General features: G+C 41.1%; 1 protein-coding gene across 1 annotated transcript; it reads right to left on the reverse strand.

The window, feature by feature from the left end:
- Nucleotides 1–6,677: 6,677 nt before the first annotated feature.
- LOC6566910 lies at nt 6,678–7,394 on the reverse strand. Its single transcript, XM_001993307.2, has one exon. The coding sequence runs from the start codon at nt 7,300–7,302 to the stop codon at nt 6,808–6,810; it is 495 nt and encodes a 164-aa protein (XP_001993343.1). The 5' UTR covers nt 7,303–7,394; the 3' UTR covers nt 6,678–6,807.
- Nucleotides 7,395–13,737: the final 6,343 nt, after the last annotated feature.

Consider the following 13,737-nt stretch of genomic DNA (forward strand, 5'->3'; position numbering starts at 1 on the left):
TGTGTCTGGCTGTCCGTACGTTGGTCTGTCTGTCTGTGTTACCTTTTGCAGTTTTGCTGCCTTGTTGTTTTTGCTGGTCGTTGTTCTTGTTGCCGTTGTTATGACTAATAAAATGTTAACATGCAAAACATTCGAACGCGAGCTGCACCAAAAAATAAAAAATAAAAATAAGAAAGAAAAATGTCAAAAGCCAGCAACACGTTTTTGATTATGGCCCACACGTTGTTACTTTTACCCCGCATCTCCTCAGCTGTTGTGTGTGTTTTTTTTCCTTTACCGAAAGATCAATGGTCAACTTGTGGCAGCGCTGTGATTGCGTTCTGGCCTCCCCCTTAAGCTGTGCGCATGATTCATTTGGCCTGAGTTACGATTGTGCCAATTCTTTGATTTGCGGGGCGAGTGCCTGTTATCAGTGACCGGTGCAACGGTTAACAACGGTTACTGACAGTCCCAAAAAAAGAACGCACACACACATACACACTGATAGCCACAAAGGGTCGTCGTGAAGAAATTCCAGGCCAGGTCGTAAACAAAATATTTGGCTTTCTCCTCGTTTTCAGCTGAGTCTATTCCTATCAATTAAACTCATTAAATTTTTCGAATTTTTGTACTTGTTTTTTTCTTTTTCTTTTTTGCCTGAGCTCAATTAAAACTCATTAAATCATTTACAATATTCATAAAATAACAATAAAAATCTACAAAGAAAAAAAGCGAAGCTGAGAAAAGGCCGCCGGAGAGCTTGCAACGAGAAAACTATTTGAAACTCTAATGCATTTGTCATGAACCTGCCAAGCAAGCGAGCGGCATCAGCTGCGGCATCGGCGGCGTCTCTAAGCCAACTCACAGAGTCTTCACATTGACCGCGACCTGCTCTCCATTGTGCACATGATGAGGCTGAGGTTGGGGGCTGTCGCTGAAGCTGAAACCTCGGCCCCGTTGGCGGCCAGCAACTACATACTAATGGTCAACAACTACAACAACAAAAACAACAACAACATTGAAAAAAAAACTTGCAGCGCACGCTGCCAACATTATAAAGAAATTGTAATAATAATAATGGCTCAATAATTTATTGATAAAGTTTCGAAGTTGAGGCCGCTGTTGCAAGTAAAGTTGTAGGCAGAGGTCGATTTAAAACGCTAATGTGTCTGTATGTGTATGTGTATATGTATATGTATGAATCAAACGGTACTTACCGAGTATTTGAATTTTTTTTTGGTAACTTCATTTCATGCGAGCGTCCACTGAGCGCGTAGTGAGCAAAATAGCTTAGCCCCACAGAATCGTGACTCCCACATTTTAACCCTTGACCTCACCACGAGCGAATGAAGTTAACTGGACGCCCCCCTACCCAACCCGCAGCCTTCACCCGCTCTCTATTTGGGCTTGTTGTACCTGCTTTCTTTTGTAGGAACAGTTGAAAGTGGAGTTTGAGGGGAATAGGGAGCTGTGGGGCAATTGGGGCGGTCCCAAATCCACAATAATCATACAATTTATTACCTTTGCCTTTTTGCAAATTCTCGAGCTCAAAATGACAATAAATCATATGCACATTTCGAGTTTTTGTACCCGCTTATGCAAGTCGCTGGCATGGCACGAGTCGAGTCGAGTCGGTGCATTGTTATGCGCCAAAGGATGTGGAAATGGTCAAAGGCAATGCACTTACCAGACGACAACAACAACAACAACAACTTCAAGTGGCCGCCAAAAAGCAAAGTGGACACAGTCATTTGTGACTCTTTTGTGCACTTTCATTATACTTTACTTTTGCAAAGATCGAGTATTTGCCTGAATGTGAGAGCGCGTAGTTTTTCAATTCCTCTTCACGTTGTGTCCTGAAAGGTTTTATGGCTGGTGAACAACGCCAAGCCACACTTTGGACATTCTGAACTGTACTCATTTGCCCATGATTTCTATTCCAGAATACTGCTGAATTTAAATTCGAAAACACGTGTTAGAATTTTCTACTTCGTAGCAGAAATACCAATAGAAATATTGATCTACTATTGCATAGCGTAGTATTTTGAATTACAATGTAACAAAATGTCTTTAGATATATCACTTATCGACTGTATTGCAAACGGATCACTTTTTAGATTAAACTTCTCCATGGAGACATTGGCACTTGGATTGTCAGTTAAATTCCTTGTGAAATTCAACAAACGCTTCGGCTACTTCAAACGCATTCCTTGCAACTCTGCCTGAAAGAGGCTGGCCAAAGGTGTAAATAAAAATCATATTAACGCACCTTCACTAACCAAAGACAAAAAAAAAAAAGAACCGAAAATAAGAGCCCAACACTTGCCGTAGGTTATAGCGAGGTACAAGAACAACATGCGCAACAACAACCGCAATTATTTCTCAGTCGTCACAGGTCCTGCTGGGTTGCAATTTTGGGTACTGCATTTAGCATGTTCTAATTTACAAGCAAGCAGCGACGAATATCGCAATCTGAAAGTAACCCAACAGCAGCTCCGAGTGTAAGCCAATCACGCCAGCGAAGGGGTGGAGGAGCTGGATGGGCGGTTGGCAGGGAGGAGGTTGCGCGTTACGTGCTTGTAAATTCAAATTTTTGTGTGTCTCTCTGTAGGTCGCTCGTCGGTTTCCTGGCCAGTTTTGCTTGTTTTCGAGGTTCATTGAGCCGAGGTCCGTGCATAAATTAATGAATTATGAAAAGGAGCCCTGTTTCTCAGGGATGTAGCGCGGGGGAGCAGCGAATGGGTAACAGGAGACCGCACACAATGTTCAACATGGTTTATTAATTCAATTTGTGCCTAAATTAACGTGTAAGTGCTTAAGTATTGAGTTACCGCCAGCGTCACATCAACCTCAAACCCAACTTCCCCCTTCTTTCATTTCTTACTTTTTGCGTGTGCCAAATACATTGGTTTTAGCTGCTTGCTGTTGCAAGTCTTGATCGTGGCATGCGAATCGATTGTGGCATATAGATTATCACTATGCTGGTGCAATAAAATTGCCCCAAAAGTTATGAGACAGTGAAATAAGTGGATGCACCGTGGTAGGTGAGTCAAGGGTATAAGGAACACTGGGATTAAAAAATTAGGGCCATAGGAAGTGAAATCAAAGATATAATTGGAATATGAAAAATTAAATAGAAGAAGAAATAGAAGCATTAATAGAATGCATTAATAAACTATTATTTTCTGGAAAGGGAAAAATGGAAATCCAAAGAGTTGTTTATATAAAAAATGCGTTTCAAAAAGAGGAAATTGAAGCAGTGGAAAACATATTCGCTATCATTTCCAGCCTGTCGGATTTAGGCGTAACATCAATCAAACATTGGCAGGTCGTTTGGTAGCTTGGTAAGCCACCGGCTGGCGACATTGTGAATCCACCTTATCATTGGGAGTGCATTGACGCTATCATTGGCACATCTGGCATCGAAATTCCAGCGTTAGTTAAGCCTGCTTGCGCCCCCATAAGCTTTGACTAATTGGCGAGGAAATCGATGGGCGATAAAAAGACCTCTTAGTCTTTAATTTATGGCGCCTAACAGCAACTGATTCGCATTTTGGTCATGCAATCGTTTTTGGCATAAATTTTGACAAATTAAACTATTCGCAAATACATATTATTAATCGAGCACTTTACGCATTTTGAATGTGCAATTCATGCCACAGCAATGCAAAATTGCAGCGTGTACTTGTTGTTTAATTTGGTTGTGGCAACTGACTGTTGGCTCTGTTCTTGTTGCTGTTGTCGCTTGTTTGGTTTACTGGGCGATTCAAAATTGAAACAACAAGCATTTTGTCTAGACTGCCATGTTCGATTTGGCCTCAACTTTAAATTGTGTGTGTTTTGGGGTCTTCTAAAACAAACACGCAACAGAGAATTTGGCAACTTTTTTTTATTGATTATGAAATAACTTTTGAAAACGTTGCAGTAGACATAATGCTTGTCATTATAAGAACTATCTATTAATGAAAGCAGTAATAAATAACTGTAACATGAGCTTTTTTAATGTATTTTCAACAGAACATTAAGGTTCAGACGCAAGATTTCCAAGAGTTGGGCAATCCTTAGCTCCACTTACATTCAATTATAGACCTGTATATATTGATTAGGTACGTAGCCTATTTTAAATGAAGGTATAAATATTTTGTCATGATTTGGGTTTGCCATTAGTTGGTATCGCTTGGACACGAATCAATTAACTAGTTAACGCCATGTTTACGTAGCGTTATCTTGCGACAGGCGGCAACCCTGACATCTGCCAAGCCCACCCAAAAACCGAAAACGGGGCGACACTCACTTAGCATTTGATTCATGGACTCACCGTGCCACCCAATCAGCAAATCATTAACAACTAATTAAAGTATATAAAACAGTCATTAATTAAGCTAAGGCGGCCCAGAACGAAGCCAGCCAGCTTGGATTCTGTGAGGTTCATAGAGTTGCCTTTCACTTTGGTTTCTAGCAAGCTCAACGCAACGTTTCGGAACGCGACGAAACGAAATGGAATGGAACAGAACGATTGCAAATAATGACAAGAAGTTTGCGTTGAACTTTTGCACTTTGACACCGGTTGCTGGTAACGTGATTGGTCCCACCAGGTGCAACAGTGCGCTGCTGCTCGCTGCTGGTTGCTGCCTACGAACTGCACCCACAATTGGCACGCTTTATGCGGCGGCAGTTGTAAATATTTAATAACTACATTAATAATAGCAGCAATGACAATGACAACACAAACGCAAACAGCAATTGCAACAACTATAGTAACACGCGCTCTGTTTGGTGATTGCAATTTGCCAAGCAATAAAAACTACCGTTTTGGCCACGTTTACGTTTGCCAATGGTATGAATTGAATGAATGTCATTAATTTGACAACAGCAACCGTTAAATCAGCAATTCAATCACCACCACAACAACAGCCGCAACAACAACTTCAGCAGGCGAATGGCGACAAAAGAAACGGTTCTCGATTCTCGATTCTCGGTTTGGTGGTTCAGTTTTAGTTTCGCGGCGTGAGTCTTAAATTACCAACCTTGCCACAATTTTCAATGCGCATTCGCATTCGAATTTGTTTGCAGTAATTGGCCGGTAAAACTGGGAACCCGGCTTCAAACTGACGACTGTTGCTGCTGCTGCTGCTGCTGCCACCGCACCCATCAGCAAGAATTGCTGTTGTGACGGTTGTTGCTGTTGCTGCTGCACCACCCAAGCATTCATCGTTCGCCTTTTGCCTTTCAACTTCAGTTACAGGTGTCTCTCTTCTGGTCGTCTGGGGGCCTGCTTCTCTACTCAAGTTGCTGCCGTGTCAATGACAGTTCAATGTGCTCGCGATTTGTTGCTGCTGCTGCTGCTGTTGCTGTTGTTGCTGCTGTTTGCTGGCAACAGTTGTCGCACATGCAAATCGTGACTGTTGCCCAACCGACGTCCATCACAAGTTGCCAAACAAACTTGCCAGTCAGTCAGACAGCTGCGACTTATGCGACGTTTATGCAGTCGCACATATTGTGATAAGTGAACAAGTTAATTGGTCTTAAAGGCAACCAAACCGAAAGAGCCTTTACGAATGTCGGACTCTCAATGGCCTGGCTTAGGATATCTCTCGCTTTCTTTTGGCATACATACCTTGATCATCTCATAGCCTTATTCACATTGTTTTTATCATGAAACATGATAAACTATTTCAGCAGCATCGTATGAGCGCTCTTGCAGGCGCTTTCAGTTACTCAGTTGGTGGCTGGCTCTGTAATTTTTCGTACTTTTTTGGTAGCTAAAATGCGAGTGATTTGCTTAAGACATTTTGATTGATTATTTTCGTTGATTTTTTGCTTTTTTGCGCGCATGCGCCAATGCGACGACAAAACGGCGACCGCCTATAGCCCCGCATCCTCCGGAACCCCTTGTGCGTCTTGCTTAATGGCAACGCTTCCTCAAGTTGGGGTTGTCAAATTTGAGCAGAGCAGGCATTGCTTTTGGCCAAGTCATGCGCACAAAACTCGCTCGCTTTTATTAATTATTTTGACCCAGAAATTGCTGTTCGTTGTTGTTTCGATTTGTGAGTTAAGTATTAGGTATCGGAATTGAGTCTCTGGCCACGGATCTGATGAACTCGCCGGATCTTGGCTGGGGATGGGGATCGGCGCGCGTTTGTTGTCAGTTAAATTTACCACCTGTGATGAATAACGTTACATTTTGTTGATTGTTTTCTTTTGTGTTTGTTGTTGCTGTTTTTGTTGTTTGTCGTGATTTATAGTATTTATGAAGTACCAGCGGAATCTGGCATCCAAGTCATTTAACGTAACGTAATGTTCGCCTTGCCATGCCCACATAAGGTTGATTACTCAGATAGACACCTGCGTGTTTCCCTCTTGCCCTCGAACGCTGTCTCTTATTGTCTTTGTTTGTGCATGGGGGCCGTGTACCGTTAATTAATTTGCAATCGGTTGCTTTCAAAGAAAAAAGTGTATAATTTTTGTGTGTTTGTAGAACTGAAATCAATAAATATGCCCTAAAAACTCGTAGAAAGATACTCATCTTTAAAAAGTCATTGACTGTAGATTCTCGGGGGGTCAGAGTATTACGTAGTCTGCATGATTGAAATTTTCTTACTGGCCTCGACTTAAATTTGTTTACTAATTCATGTTGTGAAACTTTTGCTTGTGAGGGGCTTATGTGGCTAAGAAAAATTGAACAATCAGTTGCGATATCCCATTAATGCTGCAAGTTACTGCAGATTTGATTTGTGTTTGAAATTATATTTAATCTGCCTAATTGATCACAAAATACGAACTAATGAAAACAATCTGTTTTTTTTTTAAACGCTTGACTTTACTTCGTCACTTTCTTGGCTTCTGGGATAGTTGCAGTTTAGATAGGTTTGGACTAGTTCTTATGCTTGGTATGCCCGGAATGGTTGCCCTGGACGAGGGCGGAGCACGTGGCACGTATGTTGAGCTTGTAGATGATGGCAGTACTTGTTGCACGTGAATAGTGGAATCGTTCTTATGCTCCACGGGCATAATGGCCGGTGCCTCGCGGCGCATGCATGGGGAAGGCGCGACCGGATTGATACCATGGGAACTGATGCTGCGACCCAGTGCCTCCGCTTGCTGTATGGCATCCTGATTGGCATCGCGTATCAGTGCGGCAATACTCTCGCGATTGTTGCGCTCCTCGACCAGTTGATGGCGCTGTTGATTGCGGATCTGCTCAAACTCCTGCCAGAAGGTCTGGGTAATCTGGCGCGAATTGCGATTCAGTTCGCGGCGCAAAGCCATCACCAAATGCACATCCCGGGGCACTTTACCTTTGCTGATACGTCGTGAGGACATGGTTTTTGATTATTTTTGAAAATTTTGACGCAACACGGAGAGAAAGAGAGATGGAGACACATATACAGAAGACTTTGAAACTACAGATAGAGTAAACTGTGTGTGTTGGCATGACGTTTCTGTCTGTGGCAATTTGATCGATGCGAGTTTTCTAATTGCGCCGCCAACTTTCTTCTTTAATTGTGGCGAGAAAAATGAGGCCCGTATCGAAATGGCATGAAAAGCACAGCAACAAGAACCACAACAGCAGCAACAACAAATTAAACAACAGACGTCACTCAAGAAGCGCGAGAGAAATTATTTTCAATATTGTATATGTAAAAAGGAATATTTGTTCTGTTGTATGGGCAGTCAATCAATCATGCGATAGAAGTTTAAATACTTGGCCCAATTGGACCTTGGCTAAACAATGGGCCAACGTTTGTCTTTCAATATAATCGTAGTCAGAGCGGCAGCCTCGCCACTTCACTTTACTTCAATCCAGTCCACTTAGCTGAAATGAAAACAAAATTGCCAGCAGCGCCGCCTCCTTTTTGTTTCCTGGCCAAAAGGACGCCCCGCTGTGCACTTGTCGAAGCCAAAAGTTCAACGATTGCCGCCAACTGTTTTAAATGCGGCTACCTAACCAAAGCACAGGAACAGGCAACAGGCACAAGCCGAATTCGAATTCGAATATAGCTTGCAACTTGCCAGTCACAATTTATCCTTTATGGCTTTTGTTTCTGCAGAAGTGAAAACAAAAGATTGTCATCGAGACCAGAGACCAGGGACTTGGGCGCTATGCTTTGTCCTCGTTTTGCATAAGATCACCAGCACCCTGATAGTATGAACATATATATATATATTTATATACAAATATATATATATATATATTATGTGATATGACTGATCGCTCTAATTGGGTGAAAGTGCTTAGAAAGTGTGACAGTGGCCAAAAGCACTCTCATCATTACGATGCCCCACTGTCAAATCAATATCTATGGCCTTTACCGATACCTATAGTTATATAACATACATCACCCGCATATATAGGCATCGTCAGCAATCAGCTAGCAAAATGAGTACAAAGCTCCGTTTGTCCGGCCGTCCGTCTCTCTATCCGACTAGTGTCTGTTTGTGAGATATTCCCAGGCCAGGCCAGAAAACTAGAACTCAAAATCATACATCACAAGCAATTACCGGTTAAAATGCGGCAGAGTGAGCTTCGACAGCGACCAAGGCAGCGACTAACCTTGGCCACTAGTCAGCAAAAGAGAAAAAAACAAGACAAGAGATATGTATGTATTTATGTATATAAAAGAGTGGGTTGCTGTTATTATTGTTGTTGGTCATACACTTTGATAGGTGGCAGGCATATCGACAAGCATGAAATTCCTCAAGGATGTGCTTTGATATACATATTAAAAGTAGGACTGTTAGTGAGAAAACAAACAAAGTTTTTGAAGAAAATAATACCGAGATTTTGCTTAGCATCATCATTTCAATTTGAATTAAGAGCTTAAGTTTATCCTTAACAGTTTTTAGTGAAGTTTCAAACGAATTGAACAATTTGACTTCATTACATGAAATTTCTAAGAAATAGAGGCCATTAATAATACCGAAAATGGTTCTATTGGAATGTATACAAAATTGGTGTTCTTTAAATATTTTGTCAAATGACATCTATTAATGTGTCTATTTTAATACTAACACTACAATAGAAGAATTTGTTTAATTATTATCGTATAGAGTATTTCACATTCGACGCATTGCGTCTATAGTTTTTGCAACTTGTTGCTTTTTTGCTGGGATGCTGTGTATGCTGCGCATGCATCATCATACCATCATCCCATTATCACATACCACAAGCCAGAGCAAGCTAAGGCAAGCTGGGGTGAAGGAAAGGCAAGACAAGGCTGGCTTGTGGTGCTGTTGTTTCTGTTGGTGCTGGTGCAGCTCCTCCTTTGCCTGACCAACTGCGGCACTTGAATGCTTGGCATGAAATAAATCGCGTGTTTATTGTGCCAACGGCGATCACTTCAATGTTGCACATGAAAATTGAACGCAATAGAATGCCACTAATCGATCGAATCGAGCGCTGCTCTTTCGGATGCCGCCAGCAACAAAATGAAATGTTTCAAGTTCAAATGCAAGGTGCGGAACTCGTCGAGAAAGAGTGAGAAGGAGTGCCAGACAGATTGGACGGCCGGCTGGACAGCTGTTGTGGCAGAGACTGGCGCAAGCAATCTCAAAATAATCTAAACGATTTGGCGAAAATCACGTTGCCGTCGCCATCGTCGTCGTCGCAGCGACTGCGGCATCCACCTGTTACGCCGAGCTCATTTTTAATGCCTGTCTCCTCTGCCCCCCGCGCCCCTCTCTCCTCGCAGACCATTGGGATGAAGGCCAAGGCGGGTCTGGAGCAACAGCGACGCGGCGGCATTGAGAGCAAATTGCAAAAGCCAAATTCAACGAATGCCGGCGCACAGTTTGGCATTAATAATGAAGCGCAATCAACTGACGGCCGCCGGCCGTTGGATGCCTCCAACTGACTGCTTGACTGGCCAACTGGCGGAGTGGCTAACTGACTGACTGAGTGACTGAATGTATTGGCCAGGTGAGGGTGCCTTGATATGCTGCATTGGCATTGGCATTGGCATTGCACAGATTAAACATTTTTCCAACACAATGCATAATTTCTCGCTGCTGGGCTCGTTATGTGCTGCACCGTGTGGATGCTGTTGTTATTATTGTTGTGGCTGCTTTTGGTTGCTTGGTGTTATTCTAAACGGCTTTTAGACAAAGCATCAGTCCAGTCCCAGTCGCTGCCCATTTCCCGCTGCCCGCTGCTCACGCTGCCAATCAATCAATCACGCCGAGAGCTGAACCGAGTCGCCTAGTCATTTGAGCATCTGCCGACGCCATCAACGTACCCGGAGCGCGCTCTCTGGTCAAGTGTAATGGTTTTGTCATGATGCAGCATTTAAGCTGCCGCCGCTGATTGATGCGGCGTTCATTCCACAAGAAAGTGCCTGTTAGGAATTTCACACCACCTCCAACACCACCACTAATACCACCACCACCAACATACAAACAGTCTATGGACACTTTGTGAGCCACTTGTCAGTCACTCAGTTTCACTGTTCAGTCAATCTTCTAGTATTTCCATAATCAAGTTTGTTGCCTAAGTCTTTTGTATGAGTGCAATTAAATATTTTCAATCAAACCAAAATCGTTTTATTAGTGGTTAATATATAAATTTAATTTTAGTTTAAAATTACAATATAATTGATAACTTCAACGGTTATATATATAACATATTATTTAAAATTGCCAAATGGTTGCGATCAAACTTTTTAGAGACGGAATCGACTGTATTGCTTTATGATCATGGATTAACCTTTAAGAAAATGCTTCATTTTAATTTCCCTCAAAATTGGTATACAATTTTTGGTTTAAGTTAAATACTAACCTATAAATTATTTAACAAGATTTCTATTTTAAGATATATGTTAAATTTTCATCCCAAAAAAATCACTTTCCACTGCCAAAACCTGATTATTTATGACTTATGAAAGGTAAATTCGATTATCTCTTAGTGGAGCATTCTTACATGTTTTGAAAATCGCTTTGCTATGTCTTAAGTCTAATTCCTAAGATTTGGATGCTTAATTGCATGCAATTTAAAAAAAAAACGAATTGAAATCGAATGGAAATAACGAGTGCCACCTGCAGGGCGGGATATCAAATCAGCGAAATCAATGCTCAATTAATTGGCGACAATTGTGTGGCAAGTGGTCAAATTGTGTGGCAACATCAAAATCAGCCACAACAGCAATTGTAGCAACGGCAACGTCAATTGTCTAATCAACAAATTTAGTCAATAAATCGTAATTAATTAACGTTTGCCGCTGCGCTTTGGTGGCAGTTGCAGCAGCTTAGTGGTTGCAGTTGAAAGAGTTTTCAATTTTGTCCAAAAATTCAAATGTTTGGCAAATGCCACAGCTACAATAATCGAAAATCCCAAAACCAAAAACGCGAGCAAATATTCGTGAATTGCGACTAATTTTTGGTGCAACTAGCGAAAAACGTTAACAAAAATATTGGTAACAGCTAATCAGGCGCATATACGCCCAATAAAAATCTAGGTGTGCCTGGCAGGTGGCCTGTTTGCTGTGTAGCCATTTCTGGTGCTGGTGTTATTGTTGATAAGATCGTTGCAATGTGTTTGTTGTCAAAAAATTGACTTGCAATCCACGAACTAACTTTTCTATCCCATTGCAATCAAAAGACTTAGGCAACGAACTTGCAGCTTGCTCTCGTTTTTGAAAGTATTTAATAATTTCAGAATTATTGGCAATAGACGCCATATGTAATGAATAATTTTGTAATAACTGTCCTTGTTTTTATTAGATTATTATTTTCAATAATTTCTATCAATTTTTTAATCCTTTCCTTCATGAGATATTTGTAGCACCCACTAGGAATTGTTATTTTATATATATATATTTTTATGTTTGAGAAAATTCACTTTCATATGATATGTTGAGCTCAAAGAGGTGTCTGATTCAGGTATTTCCGTTGAACGATCAACAGCTCATCGTCAGCTGCTGCCTTGGCTTTTATAATACTCTGCAATTAGCTGTAAAGAACTTTTAATTAATAATGCTTAATGCTCAATATTTAATGCCCAATGCTTAATACTCATGATATATGTGTGTACTGACATCGAACTTTACTGTGGCCAGATCAAAGGCGCCTCAAACCGCAGCCGCAACTTGGCAGTTAATCAAATTAATTGCTTAGAAAATCAACATGTTGATTTAAAGCGTACACAAAAAAAGAAGCAGGCAAGTCAAAATCCAAAATCACAATCGACATCAAAAAGCACATAATGACATATAACGAATTCAGGTATAGATATGTGTATTATATCATATGCATATTCAAGGCCTTCCTAACCCACAATGGGAATATGCAACACTTTTTAAATTATTATTGTTTTTTTGTTTCTTTTTTGGTTTTGGATTTGTGGATATTGTTGCTGCTTGTATATATTCTTGGAAGCGCATTATTTAACCGCAGCACTGATCTAAAAACGAAAATTGGCCAAAATCGAGGCACATAAATCACCAAAATACACACTCTCTCAATTCAGATACAGATACAGATACTTAAAGAGCCGCAGTGCTTTCGGGGTAGAATCATTGACAGCGCGCCGGAAGATTTCATTGTTTCCCAATTGGGCCCAAACGGCGACGGCAACTTCTCGGTATTTTATTAAGCCACACAAATCAAAACCAAAGGTATTCAACAAAAACAAAAAAAAAAAACAAAACGAACAGGCGAAAAAAATATACATATTTATTTCTATATATAAAGAAGCCTTCGTGCGGTAACTTGACTCATGAATTTGGATGCTTAATTCTACTTAAACTCTGTCTGGACTTTTTGTGCGCTTTTAAATGCCTTATATATTGGCTCTGAAATCCGAGGCGACGATGCTGCTGCGATTAGCTGGGCAAACAAGTGTTAAAGTTGTGGCAGCCACTGCAGTTACCACAGATGCTTTTTGCTGCTGCTGCAAGGTGGGGATGGTGGATGGTGAGGAGCAGGGGTTGTTTGCAATGGCAGTGGGTGCACTGATTGCTGTTGCCGCTCCTCTAAGTGAGAAACCAAACAAAGTTAAGCAAAAGGTTTGTTGCTGTATTTTTTCTTCTTTCTTTCCCGATTTGCCGCATTTGTTTTATGGCCATTTTTGGGTAGCTTCTTTTTTTGTTTGTTTCGTTGTCGCATTGCATTGTGCAAGACGATTTTTGCTTTGTTTTATAACGCGTTTGTTTGTTCGGTTAGCTTTTCGCTTTTTGTTTTGTTTTTTTTTTCGATACGATTGGTTTTGGCAATGCCACAGATGAAGCCAAAGGCAAACTTAAATGTTTCCAAGGTGTTGCATAATGTGCTGTTTGGCGAGATAATAACTTTCAGACAGGCTTTTATATAGGAACAGTTTATTAAATAATCTAGATAATGATAGCAATACATTAAAAAGGCTATTAAGCAGCTGGAACTGCTAGAAACTGAAATTTTTTATGGAATGAAATGCTCTACAGCCCATTAACAAATGCAAAGTTCTCTCGAGATTGTGAATATCGATCCTTGATTAGTTTTTTAGTTTAATTTTTCGGGTTACGTAACCTTTCACGAATATCTTATTGCTGTCAAAATATAGCCAATGATGTGTGTGAAGGGGGAGGAGTGGAAGTGATTTTTTGTACAACATTGCACCTGGTTCGATATTTGCATATCAGCAATCACTGTCCACACGGTTCATGTCATTTGCAGTCAGCTAATCCAATGGACCACAGCAGAAAGACGCAACCCCGCCCCACTGCTGGCCCACACAAAAAATGCGCACAGCACACACCTCACCCCTTCAAAGGAGCAGTAACTATTGTA

This window comes from Drosophila grimshawi, unplaced genomic scaffold (genome assembly GCF_018153295.1).
Source record: "Drosophila grimshawi isolate 15287-2541.00 unplaced genomic scaffold, ASM1815329v1 contig_1377, whole genome shotgun sequence".
In the NCBI taxonomy this organism is placed as follows: Eukaryota; Metazoa; Arthropoda; class Insecta; order Diptera; family Drosophilidae; genus Drosophila; species Drosophila grimshawi.